This window comes from Dromaius novaehollandiae, chromosome 19 (assembly GCF_036370855.1).
Source record: "Dromaius novaehollandiae isolate bDroNov1 chromosome 19, bDroNov1.hap1, whole genome shotgun sequence".
NCBI lineage: Eukaryota > Metazoa > Chordata > Aves > Casuariiformes > Dromaiidae > Dromaius > Dromaius novaehollandiae.
Window position 1 is genome coordinate 12,804,014 of NC_088116.1, and position 23,255 is coordinate 12,827,268.

Genomic DNA, 23,255 nt, shown 5'->3' on the forward strand with positions numbered 1-23,255 from the left:
GTGATTTGCTTGCACTGTCTTAGATGCCAACGTCAGGAAGAGATGCCACATATCCAACGGAGCCTGTCCGAACAGCTAGCTCAGATATACACACCTGTACTGTATGAATCTGGATTGGGCCAGTGAAGCTCACGAAGAGGATGCTGACAAAGTAGTGTCTGAAATGGGCACAGTGACTGCTGAAGAGCCTCCTGTAAAGTAGCTCATCCAGAGCAAGTGGAGGTCCCAAGGCAAGTTCTTCCCCTGTGCAGGAGCCATGGCTGCAAAACAGAGTAATGCACTGCAAAACTCTCTCCCCGTCGTGCAGGGGAGAGGCACCAGCAGTGGGACCTTGAATTGCTGCAATGTGCAAAGCAACAGGGGAGCAGGAGGTACCAATCCCAAATGGGTTGGCAGTGATATGTGCTCCCCCTGCAACGGTCTACGCTACCTCCCGAGTGCAGAGAAGTCATGACCAAGATCTCGCTCTGCAGTGGAACAAGCTTTGGGCAGGGCTGGGTTTTATAATGACCAACAGACCCCCCTCAGAGCGGCTGTCCCAGATAGCAACCGGCGGCTTTCCCCAGAGAACTGCTAACGCTGTGCAGCTTAGTGGCTAGAAATGACTTCCACCAAAGATGCGCCAAGGCAGGCAGCAGGCAGAGAGGGACGGCACTCGCTTGTCTGCTCTGCCTGTGTGTGTGCGCACTCAGAAAAGGCAATGCCCTGCTTTGCTATAGCGTTATGCTGCTAACTCTTGTCTCCTTGGATCATATCAAATCCCAGCAGCTTCCTCCCCACTCATGTTGCTTTCTACATCTTACCCGCCAGAGCCCCTCGCCTGGGTGCTTCACACGCAGGGCCCAGCCTTTGTTTCCGGCACCCGAGCTGAGCTGCCAGCCCAGGTGCCAGTCCTTTGGGATGGCGTTTCCAGGATGGCATCCCCTGGGTTGCACGGGTGGGGAGCCGAGGTTTTGCTCGCCCAGGGGAAGACTAAAGCTGCGCCAAGCCTCCCGTGGGGGTGGGAGCCCTGAGGGCAGAGCCGTGCTGCCACTTCTTGTAGCTGGTGATCATTGGAGCGAGAGGGAATCAGGAAATGTGCTGTGTTTTCCCAGCAGGACGCTGCATCCAAGCCATCCCTCTAAACCCCCCGGGCCGGCAGCTGCCGCGGGTGACCCGGCTGGCCAGGAGGGCTCTGAGCACCGCGGCCCCTCCAGCCCAGGGAGCGGTCAGTGCTGAAGGCACGGGATTGCTGCGGGGTCGGAGGGGGTGGCAGCGAGGTGACAGCAGCCTGGTGGCACCTGACTCCGAGCGCAGCGGGGGGTTGTGGGAGTCCCGCGGCCAGCCGAGCTCCCCCGGGGAGGGGGACGCTGGATTAGGCACGCACGTTCCTCCTCTGACAGCTCGGTATTGCAGTACCCCGACACCTAATCAATAGGCAGCAAACACCATTCCCGCATGATTTCCATGGAAACTGGCAGGGCCCGCTGCTATTGGAGGGCTCCCGGGAGCCGGGCGGCCCTGCTGGGGTGTAAGGCCCATTTTAATATTGATGACTTGGCAGTATTTGTGCTGGTGGCTTTGGTGATTCCCTAGCAGGCACTGGAAAAATCCAGCAAGCAGCACGGACGGATTCCTTGGAGCGCTGCGAAAGGCTGACAACTTCACCAGCCCCTCCACCTACGTCATCCCTCGTCTGTGCGAGTATGAGGCAAGCTCCCGGTCAGACCAGGCCTCGCTAGGCTAGAGCTGCATGAGAGCATCGGACCCTGAAGGAAGGAGCTGGCTCGCCGGATGCCGCTTGCTCCAGGCATGAGGCCGGGGGCTCTGCCGAGCGGCGCTGGGAGCCGCGTGCTGCGGAGCTGCGGCTGAGAGCAGGAGCGAGCCCCGGTACGGCACCGTTCATCACACAGCCTTTGTATGATGGGGAGGAGGAGGGGGAGCGGGCTGTGAATCTCCAGCCTGCCAAGCCTGACGGATCAGACAAGGATGGTGCCTTCTCCAGCAGAGAGATGCTTCTGTTGCCTCCGACCCTGCCGTGAGAAAAGGCAGCCTGGACCGCTCCTGCGACCGGAGCTGTGATGCCTTCAGGGTTTTTCTCCTGGCTCCTGGAGCTACGTGTGGTCCTCGCTGTGTCGGGGTGAGCCCATCGCTCAGGAGAAGCACCGTGCCCCAGCCCAAGCCATGGAGGAGCAGGAGGGGAGGGCGTCTCGCGTGGACCTGCCGCAGACGGCAGCGTGGCAGAGCGACACTCCGGCACTGGGTGACACCATCCCCGGGGCCTCTGCCTGCCTGGACACGGCTGTGGTGACAGACACACGTGAAGGTGGAGCCCCTGGAGGTGACGATGGTGACAAGGCAAGCCATCAGCTGTCCCCAGGAGTGCCAGAGTCAGGGCTGGAGGAGAGCAGAGCAATCCAGTCCCAGGAAGATTCCCCGTGGACCCTCCGTGGACCCCTCCTGGACCCACAGCGGGATCCACCGTCGCAAGCACCAGCACTCGTTAGGCCCCTGCGTGAGATGGATGGGCTCGAACATGACCAGACAGACAGATCCCCCCAGGTAAGGTAGCTGTTGTTGCATGTTTGCTGCCAGGTGGGATGTCGCGATGCGCATTTTGGTGAGAGAGACTTAGGCTGGGGGACTTGTGACCTTGATGCACAATAGCTGTGCTCAGCCACGGCTGAGCCACTGGTAAAACTGATGTGGGGTTGGGAACTGCCCAAAGTGACTGCTGCTGCAGTGCACTGGAGTGGAAGAGGAGGGATCTGCTCTGCTTGCTGCGCTTTTGCAGGGTTTTCCAGCTGGCTCTCGTCTGGCCAGCACTGGGAGCTGGTTCAGGGGCTCGCTGGAGCCCGCTCTGCATGGGCTGCCCGGTGCAGACAGTCCCTGCAGGAGCCTGGGAGGGTGAGCTGGCTCCTCCGTCACCGCAGCGTCTCTCCATCTGGCAGTGCCGACGGCTTTGCGGGTTGGAGAGGGGACACGATTCACTGGCACCCTCCTCCAGAGCATGTCCTCTCCGCTTGGGGTAGCCCGGGGTGGGGGGGACGTCCACCTAGGCACCTGCACGGTGGTGGGAATTTCTCCCAGCAGAGAGAGCCGGGGCTCCTCTAGCCAGTACAGTGCCTGGCCCCTGGTGACCTCTCTCTGAAAGCAGACCAGAAGGCTTCCTCAGAGCCTCACCTCCTCAAATGGGGCCATAAAAGTTCATTAGCTCCATCCTTCTTAGGACAATTCACCATCCTGCCCCTTGGGTAAAATCAGTTGCCTTTCTCAGATCTCCTAGGAATCTAGCATAGCTCCGCAGAGCTTTAAAAATAGCTGGGAAATAAGGTCTCAGCCTGCTCTTCCTGAGGATGGGGGAGAAGAGCTGATCAGGGAATTAGCATGAGGTTTTTGAGCTACGCCTGTGCTGTGCTCCTTGGAGCCTCTGTGCATGGTCAGAGACCGGACAGGACAGATCCACAGGAGAAAGTGGTGCTGGAAACCCACTGGGAGAGAAAATGGTTTCACTCAAGCACTGTACCGTTTCTTGTGTGTCATTTTTGAACAGCTATTTATTGTGATGTTCAGGAAAAAGGCACATTTAGTTATCCAGTCCTTGGTCTGCCTCTGATTACAGCTCCTGGCCACTCCAGAAGAGCTCCAGCCAAAAAATGGGACAGCAGAATGGGAAGCATTTCTGCTCCTGGTCCCTCTTTTTATCCACCCTCAAGAATCAAACCAGCTGTGCCAGACTTACTGTCTTCTCTCCCTTTGGGAGAGCCACTGGGGGAGGGGGGCACAAGTGGCATGTCTTGGTGCGGGAGCCTAGGTGTGAGACCTGGGAGAGGGGCTGCTGTCCACGCCGGTGCTGGTGCTCCCCACTGTGTGGCTCTACTTTGACTGTATTTTTCCTGCAGGGAGCAAGAAACAGATCCAGGACTGCCTGACCCTGGCCTGAAGCCAGAGTGGGTGGCGAGGTGGCAGGTGGAAGGTGCAAAGGGTGTTTGTGGGTGCTGCAGCAGCGGGTGCTCCCCGTGGGGCAGGGCGACACACCGGCTCTGGCTGTCCCCTGCTGCGGGTCCCCTGTGTGCCAGCTGTGCACATATGCAGTGGTGAAGGGGCAAGGGCCCTACTCGGTTCCTAGGACAGCAATGCTGAGCACCCGCTGTCCGGCTTCCCTCAGCCCTTTGGCTGCCCACGACCCTGGATGCTCCCAGTTTGGTGGCTCCCTATCATTTCCCTTCTCTGCCCTTCTCCCACAGGGCATTTTGGGGCAGCACCATGGAATTACCATCAGTATCTTTGGAGTACAAGGTTGCCACCCAGCACCGTGGCAACACTGTGGTGGTGCTTGTTGTTACATGGAAGGTACCATGGTAGTATCAGGACAATAATATGGTGGTACTTGGCAGTACTGTGGCAGTGTCATGGTGGTGTTCTGTGCGCTGTGGTAGTGCCATGGCAGTACTATGGCTGGTTTTGGCTGGTTTCCAGCATTGGTTTTATTTCCCAGAAAAATTAGCTTGTCTCTCTCTGGGGAAAAAATCAGCACGTCCTTCTGAAGTAAAGTGGTTTTAGTGATGGGAAAGGCTTATGGCTAGACAGGCTCTGGTTCAGACCCAGGCAGGAGTTCAACACTGCTGAGTGGCAGAGCAAGCGTGGGTGCAGCTGGGCTGTTGAAATCACATCCTCAAATACATTTCCTAGGGAACAAGATGCCATATTATGGCTGGAGACAAGGGCACAGCACATCCTATACAGCACATCTCCAAAGGATGGTTCTTCCTCACCAGACTGGAATATGAGCTATAGGTGCTGTGCGTGCTGCTGTCAAAGCTGGGCTTCCTTTGAGAGCACAGGACATCTGTCCTTGAGATGTCAATGTTGCATTATGCAGACAGGACATCTGCCTCCAGGGAATTATTTCCTAGTGCTAGGAAAAGCCTCCTGAGGGCTCATCCCTGGCTTACAGAATTGATTAAAGATGATTTTAGGGTGAAGTTCTTGCTGTGTATACCAGCTCTGTCTGCTCTTGCTCTGTTGTTCCCTCAGGGCAGATGCTAAGACTGTAGGTCAAGTTAGTCTTAGGTTTATTGCTCAGATCCTGCCTGTGTGTGGAGAGCTGTTTACTCTTCTCCCATTTGGGAGCTGGCAAGAGACCTCTGGAATAAGAAGTGGGTTGGGGGTGGATGCCTGGAGTCTCCAGTCCAACCTGGAGCAGACACAGGAGCTAAGATGTGGTGCTCATGATAAGAATCTCCAGGCACTGAATATTCAGGTTCCCAATCAGAATAATGAATATTAGGGAAGGAGAAAAATGCTGTCTGTGTAGGAAGACTGTGGTTAAAGTGGCATAGGCAGTCTTGCTGGAAACTGGGAAGTTCCCATAATGTAGTCAGTTAGACTGATCTTAGAGGACTTCCTACAGGAGATCAGTAGCCTGCATATCTCATGGGGGGCCGCTCAACTGGGAGCTGCTTTGATCCTGGAGATGGGGGGTGGTTTGGGAATAGGTTGCTGAAGTGAAAACTCTCTTGATGCTCTACATTGGTAGTGGGGAAGGAGCAAGGTCCTTCACCTTTTGAATGTTCCCCATGCCCTTCACTTCCAGAATTACTTGCCCTTCCTCCCATTAACCTCCCCCCCAGCAGCACTTACAGATGGGATAATCTCAGCAGCTGATCACATGCCTCTTCTGGCATCCCATTAGCCACAAAAGCAAGGACCACAGCTAGGATGCTTGGGGTTGACTATCATGAGTACTTCTGAATCTCAAGAGGCCACTCTGGATCTGAATTCCTTAAGCGCCAAGCATACAGCTTTGCCTGAGGTTGGGGGCAGGGGATGTTGAGGATATTCAATAACTCTGTGAAACCCAAATGAAGATGCTTTAGACAAGGAGCTTATAAATGTATGACCAACCTGAGACAGCCACCTGCCATGAAAATCCAGTGAGACTTTATTTGTAGAAACAAATAGAAGAGAACTCAAGGCAAGACTGTATAGAAGGGGAAGGTAATTTTTGTTTCACTTATCTTCTGAAGTAAACTGACTCCATGCACCTAACATCCAGCACAAAGATGTGTCCAGATGGTCTGGCCAGGGTTGCTTGTGTGGGACATGGAGGATGAGACATACCATCCATTGACTTCTCACTGCATGCCTTGGCTCCTCTGGACTGGTAATGACAAACTGGTTTTCAGACAGGCCTTGGAGTCCAGGAGTTGGCCATGATTGTGGTGTGATCGTTTGCCTTGGCATCTTTCTCACGTCACCCTCTCTAAATCAGGCAGGTGGCTCACCACCATATCGTCTCCTTGTTTTGGGTGTCCTATGGCTGCAATCTCTCTTCCTGCTGGAGTAACAGGAAGAGAAATGGCCCATGCACCACTTGCAGCCTTGCTGCTGTCCCCCTGCTACAAGAGTGCAGGTTTTCTGCAGCCAGGCCTCTGCGTGGGGGTCTGGATGTAAATGGCTGATTGCTGGCTACTGTCTTGATGCAGGCCGTTCTCCTAATCTCAGCTATAGTGTCCCTGTTGGTGATTTTTCACATGTATGTTCCCATTTATACATCATTCTGACCAGTCTTCATATTCCTCTTACAAATCTCTGCATGTTTAGCAGTAGCTGGGAAGTATTTTGGACATAAATTTGTAACTCTTCTACTGCTCTTGCTATTCACATTCCTATGTGGATCATTCCTATGTGGATCCATTTCTATGTGGATCATGAATAGCATCTCTGGCTGGTGTGAGTGGTGCAAGGGAAGGATTTCTCTGTCTTCCATCTCTTAACTACTTGTTAAAGCCACCAAAGATTTGGGGCATCTCGGTCCAGGACAAAATTAAAATCACATTTTGGCCAACGGCTTCTTGCTTTACTGAGGTGCACAAGGAATGCCGTTGCTGATGTGCCAGAGCATGGGGAATTAGAACAGTTTTTAAGCAAATGTGACCCAAGCAGAGAAGATGCTCTTGGCCCCTGGGAAATGGCAAGTAATTTGCAAACCAGGTACACATGGCGGGAGAGCTGTGGAGCAGATATGTGGGCTAAACAACTGAACTGAGAGTACAAAATCTGTCTCTCCACCTCCGCAATATATCTTTTAACATGGAAGAGCACATCTGTCTCAATACTCTTCAGAGTATTGAGAGAACACATTAGGAAATCTAGTCTAGCTTTCAATAAAAGCGAATTTCCGAAACCATGCATGCTGCTACTGAGGCTCTGAAACAGGAAGGAGGCTTGACATATGAGCTTTTTAAATGATGACTGTAACAAGGTAGTGGCAGTTCTGTAGGGGGAGGGAATTTAATGAGATGCAGTTTGACGGCCCTTCAGGGTGAAGCTCTGAAACAGCACTGGGCTGCTCACTGCCCTCAGCTGTGAACGAGCACTCTGTTCCCAAGTGCTTTTATGAGTACCAGAAAGTCTTATTGGCCTCCTTGAGAGAGTGTTTCTTTGGGTTAGTGTTTTTGTTACGAGAAAGATGAGAGATCAAAGAACAATTGTCCCTGTTCAAGCTATCAAGATATCAAACTTCAAAAGAGCAAAATTGTACAAATATTCCCCAGGGTTTTTTTGCATGTTTACTAAGTACAATTATGTTACACATGGCATCCAGAAAGAAAGTCCAGATGCTCCATGAAGACTTCAGGGCTGCCTGGGCCTGGGTCCGCCATGCTGGGAGCCGGAGGCTTACTTTTGTTCAGATCAATAGAACAGAAAGTCCAAACACCTTCTACAGAAAGCCAGTACCCCTATGTTTAGCTGAAGAGATGGACAATGCAGATGAGTAAGGAAGAAGCAGAAGTTATGAAGTCATCTGTCATCTGTATTTACATTGAAGTTGTTAACACATTTATTTCACATTAGCTCTACGTTTTGCTTTTCTCTAGCCTAAATATTGCTGGTTGTGCCTACTACTGCTTAGATTCAAGTGACTTGCTCAGTAGCACCTGGAAAAATATGTCATGGAGGAGAAGGTAGCTTGGCTGTCTCGGCTCCCAGTCAGTCACCTGATTTTACAACCGAACTAGCTTTTACAGTGTATAGGTGATTTTCATGCTTCTCCGTGCTCCGCAATGAAATGGAGATACCATCCCCCGAACAATGTGGCAATGGAGCATCATCCAGCCTTGCCAGTGTGTGGCTAGACTAGCTCTTTCTGAGAGCTGATAAGAGAAAAGGAGAAATTTGCTCTTCAACATTAAAACGGTAGTCTGTAGAAGAGGCCTTGCATGTGTTTCATGTCCTGTGAAATGCAGATATCTGCCTCACAAGGCATGTAGACGGTAAAAGGCACTACAAGGGACGCAGCGTGTGCCACAGAGCAGTCCAAGGGCAGGAAGGTGATGTGGTTCTACTTTAGGAGCTCATTTTGCACAACCCCTTGCTGTAGTTAATCTGGCAACCAAGCAGGAATGGATCATATCCCAGCAATCACCATCTTACCTTGCATGTAAGTTGTAGGGTTGCAAAAAGATTTTTAATATCCCAGGTGTCCAGTTTCCTGTCTGTCGTGGAGAGGGGTTGGGTCACAGCCATGGAAAGCCTGTACGGGGCCAACCACAACCTGTCATGCTTCTGTGTTAGGCAGGTCACTCTCTGCTGGAAGAAGCATTGGCTAAAGGTCTCTGTATCACACAGGGGCAAGTCTGGATATCAGCAGCTGTTCAGCTGGACGAGAGCCTGCCGTGCCTGCGCCCTGAGCAGGACCTTTCCTGCCCTAGAGTCCCCGCTGGGCCCCCTCCTTTGGAGGACTGCTTGCTGCAGGTCTCCATGGGGATCTAAGGCACAGCCTAGGCCCTTCTTCCACTTTATAACGCACATGGACAGGCTGTCCTTGTGCAGAAAGGAAAGAGTTTCTCCAAGTCCTCCATCCATTTCATTTGACTGGTCTGTTTTGTGTCTGATTGTGAGACCTGAAGGACGTGAGTGGTACATCAGGGAGTATCAGCAGTTATTGAGAACTGGCTCTTCAGCAGCCTTGTGGTGTTTCGGTGGCATTTTCTCTTGTCTTCTTGCAAAACCTAATTTCTTTTGGATTTGCTGTTAAAGGTGAGAAATCACTCCATATTGCACCGTGGAAGCAGCTGCAATTTTGGATTCCAGAGCGCTGACGTTCTGCCTCTGCCCAGGGATTTTGTTTTCCACTTGCATTCCTCCTTGGCTCGGTTTTACAGGAATATCAGTTTCTCCTTGGTTGTGGAGACCGAAGAGGCTGAGCTCATCAAAGGAGAACCTAACCAGAGTGATCAGGGATATTGCACTGATTTTTCTGCTTCTGGAGTACCTGGGTTTGTTTTCCCAGGACTGATGATGGTGCTGTTCATACAAAGCTTATGAGGATTATGGTAGAAATTTGGGACATTCTAGTTTTACGTGTGTACTTCATTTTAAACATGTTGTGAGGAACACAGGAAGATCTGTAGTGGTCAGATGGTGTCCAACAGATGGTGCCTAGGGAAGGGTGTAAGAACAGAGCAAATAAGTAGTGAATGTTTCCCTGAATATTCACTCAGTATCTTGCAATTTGTGTCTCCAACGCTGCCCATGCTGGAGACAGTATCTTTGAAATTAATAGGCTTGGATGGATTATTTCTTCTGTGAATTTGGTACGCAGAGTGATACAAATCAGACAAATGAGAAAACTGGAATAAATAAAGGCAAACAGTAGGTTGGAAGTGGGATGAGCAGTAGGAGAAAATGCTGAATCATGAAAACAGGAATTGGTAGGCAATATATGGGGTGAGGAGCTGGAAAGGAAGTGTGATGAAGTCAAAGAAAGGAGATGTTTGTGTCTAAAACCAGGAACTTGGCATAAAATGAAGGAACTAGAACAACTGCTGTGGGACACAGACTAGAGATTAAAGGAATGATAGAATAACTGTGACTGCATCCCAGGCATCTCTCTTATTTCTGTCATACCTTTAACAAAAATGACACTTCTACCTTTGCCTGGATAATGTATGCTCCAGTAAAGGGCTGTTCCTGCAGTGACAGCTGATGGGTTTCTCGCTCACTCACTGACCGAACAGTGATGTTATTTTAGACTTGCTTTTCACATGCAGTGAGGGCACAGCAGAATAGCAGTCTATAGAAAATAACTTCATTCTGAGAGTGTGCTGATTCCTTTAAAACTCGATGGAAGAGCAGAAAATTGATTTGCAATCACAATTTTCATTTCCAAGTGGCAAGGATGGAGCAGTTAAGGAAACCAATTACCAAAGCCGGAACAGCTAAAGGGCTTGAACAAGGTGGAGGCTTGGAATTTATTAAATGACAGGTGACAATGATTTTAAATGAGAGAGAGGTGGTGGATTTAATATATCCAAGACAGTAGGAAAACCACTGGCATAGTACCACCTAGGAAACAGTGACTGCAGTGGAGGCCTTGGATTTTAGAGATGAATTCTGCAAGGCAAACCTGGCAGCTTGAGCCATACCTACTGCAGACCAGGAAGTCACCATAGGGACATTTTAAAATGATATATCTTTTGTTTTAAATCAGTCATGAGAATGCATGTTTCCATAAGCCACCTGAGAATTCCCACTCGTGGGTCCACCTGGTATATTCCTCCTCCCCCACTGGCTTTCTGGCTTCCTGCGGGGTGATTTATAACGGGGCCGCTTCGGGCTTTGGCACATCCCCCTTGGAAGCCCTCTCGGGCCGGCCGTGCCGGGCTGTGCCTGCACAGGGCTGTGCCACGAGGCACCTGGCAGCAGGGCTCTGCTGCCTGAGCCGCATTGCAGAGCAGCCGCTGCAGGCAGAGCCTGTCATCCTCGCCACCTTTTGATTTACTATCCTCCAAATGGCTTCTTGCAAGTTTTCCATGGGACTTTCAAGACTGTGCTGGAGCCTGGGTGCTCCTGGGGGGTTCTGGCTGCGTGACCTGTTTAGCATTCTGGCCGGGAACCTCTTCCTGTAAAAGCTACCACAAGTCTCGGTGGCCTTTTGAAGTTTTCTGGTGAAAAAGAGAAAGCTTTCTTGCAGCTATCCAGCTGAGACCTTTTCTTTCTTCGCCTGTTCTCGATGAATTCTGAAGAAACTGTATTTTTGGATCTGTCTGCCAAAAGCAGTGACAAATAATCCCATTTCCCCTGTAATGAGAGGCTTCGAAGCTGCATGCTGGCTGCACAGGGTGGTTATGTGGTCTGCTCTCCTCTATCTGCCTCTGCGCTGTTCTTTTTTTTGAATTACTCTGATTTAAAAAAATTTCCCTGATAGCCAAAGAGCATGTCACTGCAGTTGAATTTTTAGTGGCTGAGGAAGGCAGAGCTCCTGGCTGCAGGACACGCCTGCCCTGGGGTTCCCTGAGGAACCCATCCTGCCTCACCTCGGTTTCAGCCACGGCTCTGCTCCTGCTTGACCCCAGTTCCCTGGAAAAATCTGCTCCTAAAGGATGCATTTGGATTTCTGCTCCTGGCTCCTGAAGGCACTTTTTCATGTCTTTATTAAGACAAGTCACTTCTGGGGGGGCCTCTGTACCTCTTTTCTCTAATGACTTACTCAACTTCCTTCAAAAAGCCCTGTACACAGGGGAACACAAGCTTGGCCTGGAGTGAGGCTGCACTGAGGAGCAGTGGAGCAATGAAGAACAGTGGAGTGGTTAATAAATTAAAAGCTATTTCATTATAGGGAATGAATGTTTAATGAGTGTGGGATGACGTCTAGACAGCCCTTCAGCTCCAAGTGGTATGTTGTCCTGGCGGAGAGCGTTCAAGCTGCATCGCCAGCACAGTCCCGGCCCCTCTCTGCGCCCGTCGCAGCTCCCTGCAGAGGGGGAAAGGTTCGGCAAAGCTTTCCTGAGGGAGCAAGGTCCCTGCTCGAGCTCAAGCAGGGGCTGCCCAGGACTGGTGTTCTGGCTGCAGCACAGAGGTGGCATGGCGAAGATCTCCCGTGTCCACATCTTCATCTCCAGCATTTCTGCAGCTGGACTTTGAGTGTCTCCTGCAGAAGCCCTGGAAAACTGCAGCCATGGCAGCATGAAGGTGCTGGCGAGGGGAAAGCTCAGCTCCTGCCATGCGCAGCCACGGTCTCCTGCCACGCAGCACCGCACCTAGGAGCCCTGCAAGGCACAGAGATCCCAGCAGCTCCCAGGAAATGACATCTCAGCCTTTACCAGGTCACTGGCTCTGGAGTCGTGAAGAAACCCTGGCCAAACTGGGACACACCGATAGCCATGTGCCCAGGACAGGGGGTGAGTGGCTGGGAGTCTTTGCATCCTGGCCTTGTGAAGACCTTGTGTTCTATAGCCACAGAAGAGGGGTTTCAAATATAGAAATGATCCTATTCAGACATAGGTCCCTCAAAGCTTCCCCTTGCCATGCTGGCAGTGCTAATCAGTACCTGCAGAAAGCTGCTGATGAAAACACCAGAAGCCCCATCTCCCTGTTGGGGCAGAGGCATGAACATATCAGCTCCTCTGCAAAATCTGTCCGACTTTTATTTCACGTGAATAGGCTGCTGGCTGAGCTTGATTGGCCTGCCTTGATACGAGGGAGCAAAGACAAGAAGTTCAAGACTGCTCAGCAATGGCAAGGAGATCCTGGAGGGCTGCTTATTCCACTCTGGAGGCGGCAGCAGTGTACCAGCCGGCACTGACATGCACAGCATGGGAAATGCCGATAGGATCCCCCCCACGCTCCCATCCTGGCTCCGAGCCCCTCCAGCAGCACCTGCAGCGTCTCCTGCCTGGGTGCCCAGCCGTAGAAAGTGCTTCGCTGTACGTGGAGCTGGTGGTGGTGGGATATTCCCTGGGGATGCCTTGTCACCACAGGGATTAGTAAAGCAGCAAGGGTGTGACTGATGCTGCAGGGGCTGGACCTAGGTCTCTGAAAACATGCATAGAGAATATATACATATTTTAGCTTTCCAGCAGGTGGAAAGAGGTAGACTCTCTTCCTATGGAAGCTTTTTTTCTTTTTTAATGTTTTTCATTTTTCATTCCAAAATGCAGGAGAAGCTTTTTCAAGCATAGGGATAGCTGCTTGCAAACTGCTCTGCTGAGGAGCTGTAAACTTGTGGCACCTGATGTCTCCTTGCAGTGGTTCAGAGGGCTGATCAGACCACAGGGCACTGCGGGAGGCCAGGAAGGAGGGCAAGGTGTTACCTTTTGAGGGGGTCTGTAGGTTTTCTGTCTCCTTCACTTGTTTTTTTCCTCCCCGCTTTGCCAAGGCATTTCTATATGGGTGCAAGAGCTTCAATAGAGAAATGCTGGCACCAAGCTGGTTTGGAGAAGTTGGCCGCTGTGCCGACCTAGGCAATGGCGGGTTGTGTGGGCAAGGTAGCTACACGAAAGGAGTTGATGGGGTAGGCCTTGTGGGACCAGAGGAAGGTCTCCAGTACTTCTTCTCCAGTGGAAGCAACAGAGAAGCCAAAATATGTTATTGTTCAAAAGTGCAATGAGTTTTAGCCAGTCTCAGATTCTCTGGAGTCCCTGGCACTCTGAGTGCTGTGAGTTGGCCTAACTGGTGTTTGCTATCAAGAAAGTTTGGCAAGCAGTTCTTCAGTAGCTGGGGGCCGTTTCACTTGTCATCTTCGCTTATGAACTGCAGCTGCAGAGCTACGTAACCGGACAGACCCAGGCATCTAGCAGCACCAGCACAAACTTCCCAGTCATATAGAAGCGGGTCATGCAAGATCTGCGCAACTGCTGGGAAAACATCTGGCCAGGTTTTCCTGAGATGCGTGGCTTGCTGCTGCCATATGGCAGCTGTGAAGCAATAGTTTGGCTAGGAGCTTTGCTAATGCACAAAAATACTTTCTGGGACTCAGCTTCTGAAGCGAGCCTGCGGCTAGCAGCTCGGAGCAGGAAGTAGTAACCACAAGTTATATATACAGCTCCTGACAGAGCTGTGCTGCTTTTGATGTGACAAAATAAAAGTGGTGTTTTGCAAAGAAATCCTGTGTGTCACCTTCTTTCGGTGGCGGATACAGAGAGGGCAGTGCCCGGGGCCTGGCTTCAGGGTGGTCTCCTGGACCAAACTGGCAGGGAGCTGGGATGGGGGAAGCAGGCGAGGAGCTTGCGTTGCCTCCCAAAGCCGCATGGTGCTGCAGGCCGCCGGGTTCCTGAGCCGTGGGGAGCAGCACACGTGTCTGGCATGTTGCAGTGGCAAAGCTGCCCGAGATGCCGAAGGCTTGTGCTCTGCCCACCTGGCTCTTGCCAGCTCTGCTCCTGTTTAACCGAGCTCTGTTTCAGATGCCACTGGATCAAACGGCAAGCAGCGCAGCTGGGCACAACATGAGGGGTCTAGGCCTCTTCCCCAGCTGAAACCATCTTCAAAGCTGTCTTGGAGACGGTAGTTGTTACCTTGAAGCCACTGAGGGTGGTTGTTTCATAGACAGGGAAGTGCTCTCAAGTGGGGTAGCTCTGCTGAGCCGAGTCCCCCCCCTCACCACTCGCCGTGGCCCCGCGTTGCCCTGGCTAGCCTGGCTGCCAGGTCCCAGTCACCCATGGAAGATGTAGCCTGGCCCCAAAGGCCACTCCATCCTTTCCCAGGCCCTGCCTCCATGTGTCCAGCCTCTTCCTCTTCTCTCCCTGCAAGTCCTCTGGCGAGCTCTGTGCCCGCCACCCCTCCTGGAGCCCCGGGACCATCCCGTTGGATTGCAGAGAGGCACTGGGGCAGGCGTGCGGCAGGAAGGGGAGCCCAGCAGCCCATGCTCTGGGGTCGCAGGCACTGGGGATGGCATTGGTGCACCCTCAGTAGCAATTTCCTTGACTTTCAGCAGCACGAGTGGTATGAGCATCTCCTACATGGTCAGGCAGCAGCTGCTCACAGTGCAGGCAGGGCTGGGAGCATCTCAGCTACGGCTGTTGCTCCCTCCATCTCCCAAAGGCCTTGCAGCTCCTCACCTCCTCCTGAAACCAGCCTCTGGCTCCTCCACATCTCACCCTGCCACTTTTCTGCCTGCGCCCCGACCCTGCTGGCCTCCCGGCGGGGAACCAGGCTGGGCTTGGCGGGGGGGACCGAAGAGGGTGTGCTGCTGCAGCCTCCTCTCCTCCTCGACCTGGGGAGATGAAGGGCTGCCTTGCCTCTCCCGTGCTGTTTTACAGAGCGGGGCTGACTACGGCTTCCTCGTGAGACAGAACACGAAGCTCCTGAGCGCGCTGGAGGACCTGCAGCACCGTTGCACCAGCCTCACCGAGGAGAACATCCTGCTGGTGAGCAGAGGACATGGCCCCTTGGCGGGATGCTGAGCTGACTCTGGGCACCTGTGCATGAGGTCTGGGTTGCTCTGCGGGGAGGGAGTCTTGGCCCCGGGCGAGCTGGGCATCAGCCACCTTGGGCTCGGCTCAGAGAGGTGCTGAGACGTGGGGTCTGGGGAGGGCCAGGAGGGAAGGGGAGCCTGAGAGCTTTGGGTCCCTCGGGAGCCTTTGCGTGCCTTCACACTGCACCGCACAGCCGCTGGCCTGAACAGGCCCCCTTCCACACCGTGCCAAATAAGGACAGGACCCTTTGCCACCCTTCCGGCCATCTTTGTCTGGCACTATTTGCCGACTGGAAACCACAAGAGACTTTTTCCGCAGCCGCCTGAGAAAGCTGGCGGAAAGCAAGCCAAAGGCGAGCTGATGGCAGGGGAGGGGGAAGTTGCTCTTGTTTCCTCTTTAAGTGGAAAAGCAGAAACACAGATTCACTCGCTGCTTCGCTTTGGGCGAGCACCACCCCCTGCTCTCGTGGCAGCACGGCACCCAGCCGCACTGCAGGGCACCCAAAGCAAGGCCAGGTGGCCCAGCACTGGCTGCCCGTCTCATCCTGCTCCCACATCCTTCAGTGCTCTTGAGCTGCCCCAGGTCCATGATGGCCAGCTGGGAACCTAGGGAAATAAGCAGAGGAGGTGGTTCCCTGCTTGTATCCTTGCTGAAGCCCAAGGAGCATCAGCCCCACGTGGAGATGCCACCACCCTGGCCATGCACCTGGGGCCAAGGCACCCACAGTGTTGGCCGGGCTGCATTGGCCTGACCTCGTGAGCTTTGGGGAGGCTGCAGTTATTCAGTTCCTCACATGGGACCCTGACTTGCAGCGAGGCCCTTGCTCACATCAGCCCCAAGCTCAGGGTCGCCCAGCTCAGGAGAGTGGAAATACACTGTGGAGGCTCAGCCCCCGGGTCAGCCTGAGCCCAATGCCGCAGTCAGGCTGGTGTCACCCCTGGCTCGGCCAGAGCTGTGGAGGGCCCCGAAAGTTCAGCTCCTTCCATTGCTGCCATCCGACTGCCATCCTGCCACTATCCAGTGCTTGACACGCTCCAGCCTTCAGGGCTTGGATGGAAGGACCAGCTCTGAGGAACGGCTGGACTCAGGGCTCTCTGCGTGGTGTGATGGATGCTGGTGCCGAGATGCTGGTAGTGGGATCTGCTCCAGGCAAAGCCACCTCGATTCTGCTGGGAAGTGGGGCTTACCAGCAACCCTGCTGCTGAACGGCACTGCGCAGTGCAAGGGCAAGGACCTTGCTCGTGCTGGCACTGCCCGCACTGCACTCCCTCCACACTCCTTCGGAAGGGGGTTAGCTCCCAGGGCTGCATCACCTTCCGAGGGAGTTGTTTTTTTCCCATTACCCAACATAAACCTCGTAGTACTTTCATAGCTCCTGTGTTGTCACTGTGGCTTAAAAAAGGATCAGAAGAAGGTGGGAAAGCGTCTGAGAAAATGCCAACGCAGGTTGATTTTTTTTCCCTTCAAAATGCCCTTGAAAATTTGATCACTTTATTTGCTCCACTCAACATTTAAGATTTATACCACCAAATTCAAAACACATTTTAGATAATTTTCTTACTGTAAAAAAATAAATCCAGCATGACCTGAACTCTAGGGAAGTTTACCCTTCACTAGTCACCTCAATTTTAGCAAAGCATCTATCATATCAGCTCTCATCAAATCTTACTCTTAAAAATCAGCCTTGTCCTTATGACTGAAAAGAAGCAAATAGAGCAGTGAAAAAAGCAAGTGACAGTCGAGGGATCTCACAGGGGTAGGAAAGAAAATAACTGGAAGGATCAGTTGAGCTGACATTTTTGCTGATGTGAAAAGACAGCCACACACATCTGGACGTGACTTTGAGAGCAAGCAACTGGCAAGCTGCAGCTTATCAAAATGGACAGATAACAAATACAAGGAGATTAAAAGTACACAGAATAAATAGAAAGAGAAAAAAATTTGGGTTGCAAACATGAAAAAGTCCTTTGCTGCTTTTTCCTCATTACCCTCCAACTCCTGTGTCAGTGTCAAGAGAGAAAGGCCAACAGCAAAGCTCGCAGTATCCCAAGGCAGTGCTCTGCAGATCTGGAGCGATGTGTTGAGTATCAGAACACCAGGAAAATAAACTAGAAAGACTGAAAGCCCCAAGAGAGAAAGCCCCAAGGTTCAAGAGACACGACGGACCCAGAGACGCACATGGTCTGCCCTCCTGGCTGAGTCGGGCCAGCTGGCAAAGGCAGAGCCTGCAAGGAGTGGAGAGAAGTAGACACTGCAGAGGGAGAGCAACCACACAGGGCAACCTGGGAATGGGGATGAGGGGCATCTCTGGGGGACCACAAAGTCACATTAACAACAAGAAATATCAGGAAAAACAGAGGCTTCAGTGACTGGAGAGAAGATGGGAGGAGAGGGGGGGTTTAATGGTTGGGCCGTTATGTAAGAACAGGCAAAGTCTGATGGGGAAGGAGTGGGAAAAGCCCTCCACTGTTCCTGTGGACACAGAGTGGGTCTTGCAGGGCTGGCGACCTGGCTGTCTCTAACACCCCCAGTGCATTGCTAGAGCAAGGGTGTGGGGGCAGAGTGAGAGGGGGCTTCACCTCGAATCTTTCTGTTTTCTAGCGTAGGAGCTGCTTCCCCGAGACTGAGGAGAAGGTTAAGCACCTGAAGAGGAAGAACGCAGAGCTGGCCGTGATCGCCAAACGCCTGGAGGAGAGAGCTCGGAAACTCCAGGAGGCAAACCTCAAAGTGGTAAGTGGTTCACCCTTCGCAGCACGGGGGCTTGCGGCTGCTTGTCTGGTGCTGCCGCGCTGGAAGCTGAGGCAGGAGAGCACCTTAGCACTACAGCTTCTCACTTGCCACTTGTCCTGGGAGCTCCCTCACCTTCCAGAAGCAGAAAGGCCAGAGTTGCTGAGCTCGTGAGAAGGAACACATTCACCGGTACATCACACTGTCCCCTGAACCCCTCGCTGCAGCTACAGCAGCCCTGCAGCTATCAGGCTTTTTTTATGCAGAATTATTTTACTGAGAGAGAATGGCATTTTCTTTCCCCCTTCCTTAAACCAGGCAAGGCCACAGAGCAAACATACCTTGTATATCAGCAGCAATAAAAGGATCACAAAACCCAACAAGCCTATCAGGAAGAGAAATTACTACCTTTTTCCTCTCATGCTTGGAAAGCTGGTTTTGAGCAATTTCCTGGTTTCTTGCTGTAAATGTGCCCACCTACCCTACGGTATTAATTAAGGTAATTAATTAGCTTAACTTTCCCTGGACTGGTCATGAAAATAATTCATCTGACTTCAGCAAAAAGAAACAGGAAGTATTTGAATAAGAAAAAGAGTGCGGTAAAGCAAAACAGGAAGGAGTGCGATACTTTCCTATGCCCCGTCCATACCTCGCTTGCATTCGTGCGCAAGCCACACGTTAGTTCTTTCTCCAGCCAAACAGCAGCTTGTTACAAACCCTGTAGCTTTTGACACAGCACAGGAACGCCGGGAGATGGCTGTCAAATGTGGGATCTTGCAAGTAAGCATTTGAACCAGCTTCCTAAAGGTGGCTTGCAGCAAAGAAAGGGAAGACCTTTCTTTCTGTTGGAGGAGGACCAGGGATTGTGGTGGGGAAGACTAATCCTTTAGGACAAGGAAGGAGGAAGTGAGAATTTTGCCAAAGAGAAGGTGGGGGGAATTTTCCTGGCATTGCCTTGTCTCTCTGTCCTGGGCACTGAGCTGCCCATCTGTCACTGGGTTTGGTACTTGCAGGAGAGCAGTTGCTGCCAGATGGATGTTAAGAGAAATCATTTGATATACATCCAATAGCAGCACAGCCCCTCCAGCAACTGCACAAATACTGTTTTTATTTTATTTATTTTTTCCAAACAAAACCCTGGGGTGGTTGCTATTTAATAACTGTGTCAGTGCTGGGAGAGTTGAGCTCCTGGGTTACTCACCTCAGCGAAACAGCCGTGGGCTGGCCCAGGTCTCCTTGCAGCAGAAAATGCCTTAGTGGTGGAGGCTTGTGGGGGGTGGGCTGGACGCAGGGAGAGGCAGCCACATGCTCAGGGAAGGGGACCTGAGGAGCTGGGGTTAGTCTGGCAGCAGCTGGTTTCAGTGCCTGGTACACGGGTCCTTCAGAGCCAGGGCCCTGTGCACAGCTTCTGCGCATGGACAAGGTGCTCAGGAAGACCTGGGAAGGAAGAGTTTGCAGAGAGGATGCCCTTTTCCTGATCAGGGAGGGGAGAGAGCATCCTCCTCGCCAGATAGTCAGGCTTTGTGCAGAGAAGCTGCATGGGCAGAGGCAGAGTTTGCTAAATCCAGGGACTAGAGGTGGCCCTGCTGTACAGAGGGCTGAGATGAGCAGAGGGGAGCAAGCTGCCTGCTTGCTTGGCTCCACATTGCCAGTACTCAGTGGGAGCGTTTGCCCTAGGGACATTCACCTGTGCTGATCCCTGGGGAGACTGTGGCCAGATGTGAGACCAGATGGTCTCCAGGGCAGCCTCAGCTACTGCCAGGGCTTCTGCCCAGAGGCTACTTCCCAGCCCCATCTCCCCCTCCCCTTGCACGGCTCCCAAGCTCTCCACCCTTGCTCTCTTCTCCCTCACAGAGAGCATATGAAGTCGAAGAGCTCCTTTGGCCCAGGCACTGGACTCTCTCTTACCTCCCTCTTTGATGGTATTTTCCATTGATCAGTGCCTTCCCAGGACCCTGAAAAAATCTCCATGTCTCTTCCTGTTTTGGCCACCTCCAATCTTGTTCCCATGCTGGTCTTTCCAACTGTCATCCCCTTCTCTTTGCAGTCTTCTTCAGTCTTTCTGTCCTTATCCTCCTTTCATCTCCTCTTCCCACTTTTGCTCTTCCTGCAGTTCCCTGTGCTGACTAGACCACCTGACCCATCTGCTGAGCACCTTCTCTTTCCCACCTCTTTTCTGATCCACTTCTCTAAGCAGCCCTTCCTCCTCCCTGCTACTTTTCTGTATGTCTGTTGTGCTCCTCCGTCTGCTTGTCTGTCCTTTGTGGCTGGGCTGCTGTTCTTGACGGTGCTCTCTGCCTGATGGCTGTCGAAAAAAGTATTGAAATAAAAAATTGAAATAAAACACCAACGCATGTGGCTTTCTCCCTTGCTGCTCGCTCTCTCTCCGGTGCAGGTGACAGCTCCAGTGCCTCTGAAGGGCTCCAGTCTGGAGCTGTGTAAAAAAGCATTTGCCCGCCAGCGTGCCAAGGACCTGACAGAGCAAGCCAGCGCTCTCCTGGCGAAAGACAAACAGATCGAAGCTCTACAGCAGGAGTGTCGCGAGCTGCAGGCTAAACTCATTGCAGGGAAGGTGAGAAACTTTCTGGGACATCACTCACTGACTGGAGACAAATGGTGGGATACCAGTTGCAGGGAATCAGGCTCCAGAAAGTGGGATGAGGCTAATTAGTCCCAAGTGGAGACTGAAAGCAGAATGCCTCCAATGTGTGAGTTGGGACAGAGGAAGCTGGGAGAGTGTGTGGCCGAGACAGTGCCTGGATCTCTCCAGAACAGCACGTGGGAGGACACCCCAGCTCTCACCCTACAGATCCATACGTCCGAGCTGCCATTTTCAGCAGCAACTAAAATTCTTCCTGTGGAAACCACTGAGAAGCCACGGGTACAGGATGACCTTTCATAGTGCTGGGCTTCCTGCAAGATGTAGAAGCAGGGCCTTCTTCATAAGTTTTTCTTCAAAAATTAAATCGGCTGAGCACATTTCCAAAAATCAGTCTAAATCCTGTGTCTTGAGCTGCAGCTTAATGACTGCTCACAGCCTTTGAAGGCTGATGATAACCACACGCATGAAGTTTTGTTACTATTACTAAGGGTACAAATTGTAAGATAAGGATGGGTGTTTATGGAAACAGCTACAATGCTGATGTCCACATCTGGGCTGGTGACCCTATGTTGCCTTTATTACTAGCACCAGCACAGACCTTACCATGTAAATAGTGGGATAAAAGGGATAATACATCTCATCCTGAGAAAGATGTCTAAAATTGGTCAGACACATTACTCTCTCAAAGCACTTTTTTTCTTTGCAGTGACTTTAAAGGTCACTTTGCAGACATCTGAAATTAGGTGAAATGATTCCCACTCAAGGTGACTAAAACAATCTGTCCTGGGCATGTCAGATATGTCTTTTGGGCTGGACATTTTAAGGGTAGGTTAGCTAAGAAACTCTCATGACCAGCTCAGCAGCTCTAGGACTCACACTGCATTCTCCCTTTTTCACTAATACAGATGTGGTCAAGTGCAACACTATGTTCCTGTTCCCAGCAGAGCTGAATGAATACTTACATTTCTACTTACCATACTTACATAAATATTTAGGTAACAAACTTCCTTGATGAACGTGGATTTATTTCCGTAGCTGAACTCTCCATGTGTTCATTTGAACTATGGGTTTGAAGCTAGATTCTCCCTCTTTCTCTAATGTAGACCTAGTCAGTACAAGAATAATTGGGTGCTGCTCTCTGTTGGTATAGAGGTGCCCTGGTGATCCCTGCCGGCATTAAAACATAGGAAAAAGTTATCCAGGTCTGAATGTGCTTTATAGTGTCATCAAGAAGAAATTTCCTTCCTGTCCTCTTGACTGCTTACCACAGACCCCACAGAAGGGGAACTAGACCCCTTCCAAAATGGTCTGACCTTCATACCAGAGCATGCTGGGCAACGTGAACCCGCCAGGGACAGGACAGTGACAAATTGTAGAGGAATGTGACAAAGGCGGGTGAGCAAGTCCAAAGAAGTACACATAGTACAGTCTTCAGGGTTGATGAATTCAGCTGCTGCCTTGCTAGGGCATGGGTGACCACCTCTGGCTGAGAAGGTGGGACATATCATCAGTTCGTATAACCTGCCAAGGCACCAATAACAGGGGCCATTTACACATGAGCAAGGAATCTGCAAAGAATGCTAGAGAGGAAAACTGTCTGTCTGTTCTTGTTTTTCCTCATTTCTCTATCAAGGAAGCTGTTCGTAAAATTTTAATTTTCAACTAGTTAAAATTCAAAATTCACTTAATCTGTCTGCAGCATGCTAAATACATTATGTCAGTAAAAGGGTTTCTATGCAGTGATATTATGTGTGTGTTCAGAGTTTGTAACCAAATCACTTTTAATCTAGTATAGTTAAGTCAGCACAAATATTTTAATAGCTATGAAATAGATCTACCGAGTCCCTTTCCAGTGGCAGCACATCCTGCACATCTGACTGCAAAATCATTAGCCTTGTATTGCAAAGTCAGGGCTCTGAGAACAGCATAAAATGATTTCCTGAGACTCATGCTCCAGTGATGGGCTTCCAACCAAGCCCTAGCTACAGCTAAAACCAGGTTGCAATTTCTTGCCAAGATTTAGTTCTAACACCTTTTGTGGATGATGGGACAGGAGCTAATGAAGGCATTATTGGAGTGCAAGCTAGAAGAGGGATGAATATGATCTGGAGCTTGCTTGTAAAAAACATGTACCTGCAGCCCTTGATGGTTGCCCTCCACATCACAGAAGTGGTGGCGGCAGCAGAGGCCGGACACGGCACTGGACAGGCAGCCTGTGTTACAGCTTCCAGCTGGCGGTGCTTGGAAGCTGGGCAATGCAGGGAACAGCAAGGCAGCTGCAGGGGACGTGGATAATAGAAACTGTGAGGGGAAAACTGAGCTTTCTTCTTCTCCCTTGTTCTCCCCAGAACAAGCCTCCTTTGGAGGCTGCCTGTTGGGAATAGCTGCCTTTTTTTGGTGGGGGAAGGGAGATTTTGTATAGAGCCATGGCCCATTTTTTATAAAGAACTATTACCCTGATACCCCAGACATGGGTCTGGCACACAAGAGAGCTCAGCTTCTAACTTCTGGAATCTTTAATCAGTTTCCATTAATGGTGCCTCAGTTTCCCCCTTCTGCATTAATTGTATCATATTTATAAAGCACATACTATTTTTAGGGCCAGTCAGAAGTTACAGGAAAGCAGATTAAATTTGTCCTGGATACCAATTATGTGTTGAATTCACTGGCTTATGAGCTTTCCAGGGGAATGAGCAATGTCTCCTCCAGCAGCATATTTGTAAAGACAGGTTTTCATAACCAGCTTT

General features: G+C 51.4%; 1 protein-coding gene across 2 annotated transcripts in view; it reads left to right on the forward strand.

Annotated features, from left to right (window-relative positions):
• Positions 1-1,543: 1,543 nt before the first annotated feature.
• TSPOAP1 (TSPO associated protein 1) overlaps positions 1,544-23,255 on the forward strand; it is a 76,930-nt gene continuing 55,218 nt past the window's right edge. Inside the window, exons 1-4 of one of the 2 annotated variants that reach the window (XM_026107177.2) lie at positions 1,544-2,541; positions 15,024-15,131; positions 17,781-17,909; positions 20,302-20,478. In XM_026107177.2, coding sequence (XP_025962962.2) covers positions 2,164-2,541; positions 15,024-15,131; positions 17,781-17,909; positions 20,302-20,478 — 792 coding nt within the window. In that variant the 5' untranslated portion in view covers positions 1,544-2,163. The remainder of the gene's footprint in view (positions 2,542-15,023; positions 15,132-17,780; positions 17,910-20,301; positions 20,479-23,255) is intronic. The other variant, XM_064523489.1, reaches the window with a different exon arrangement.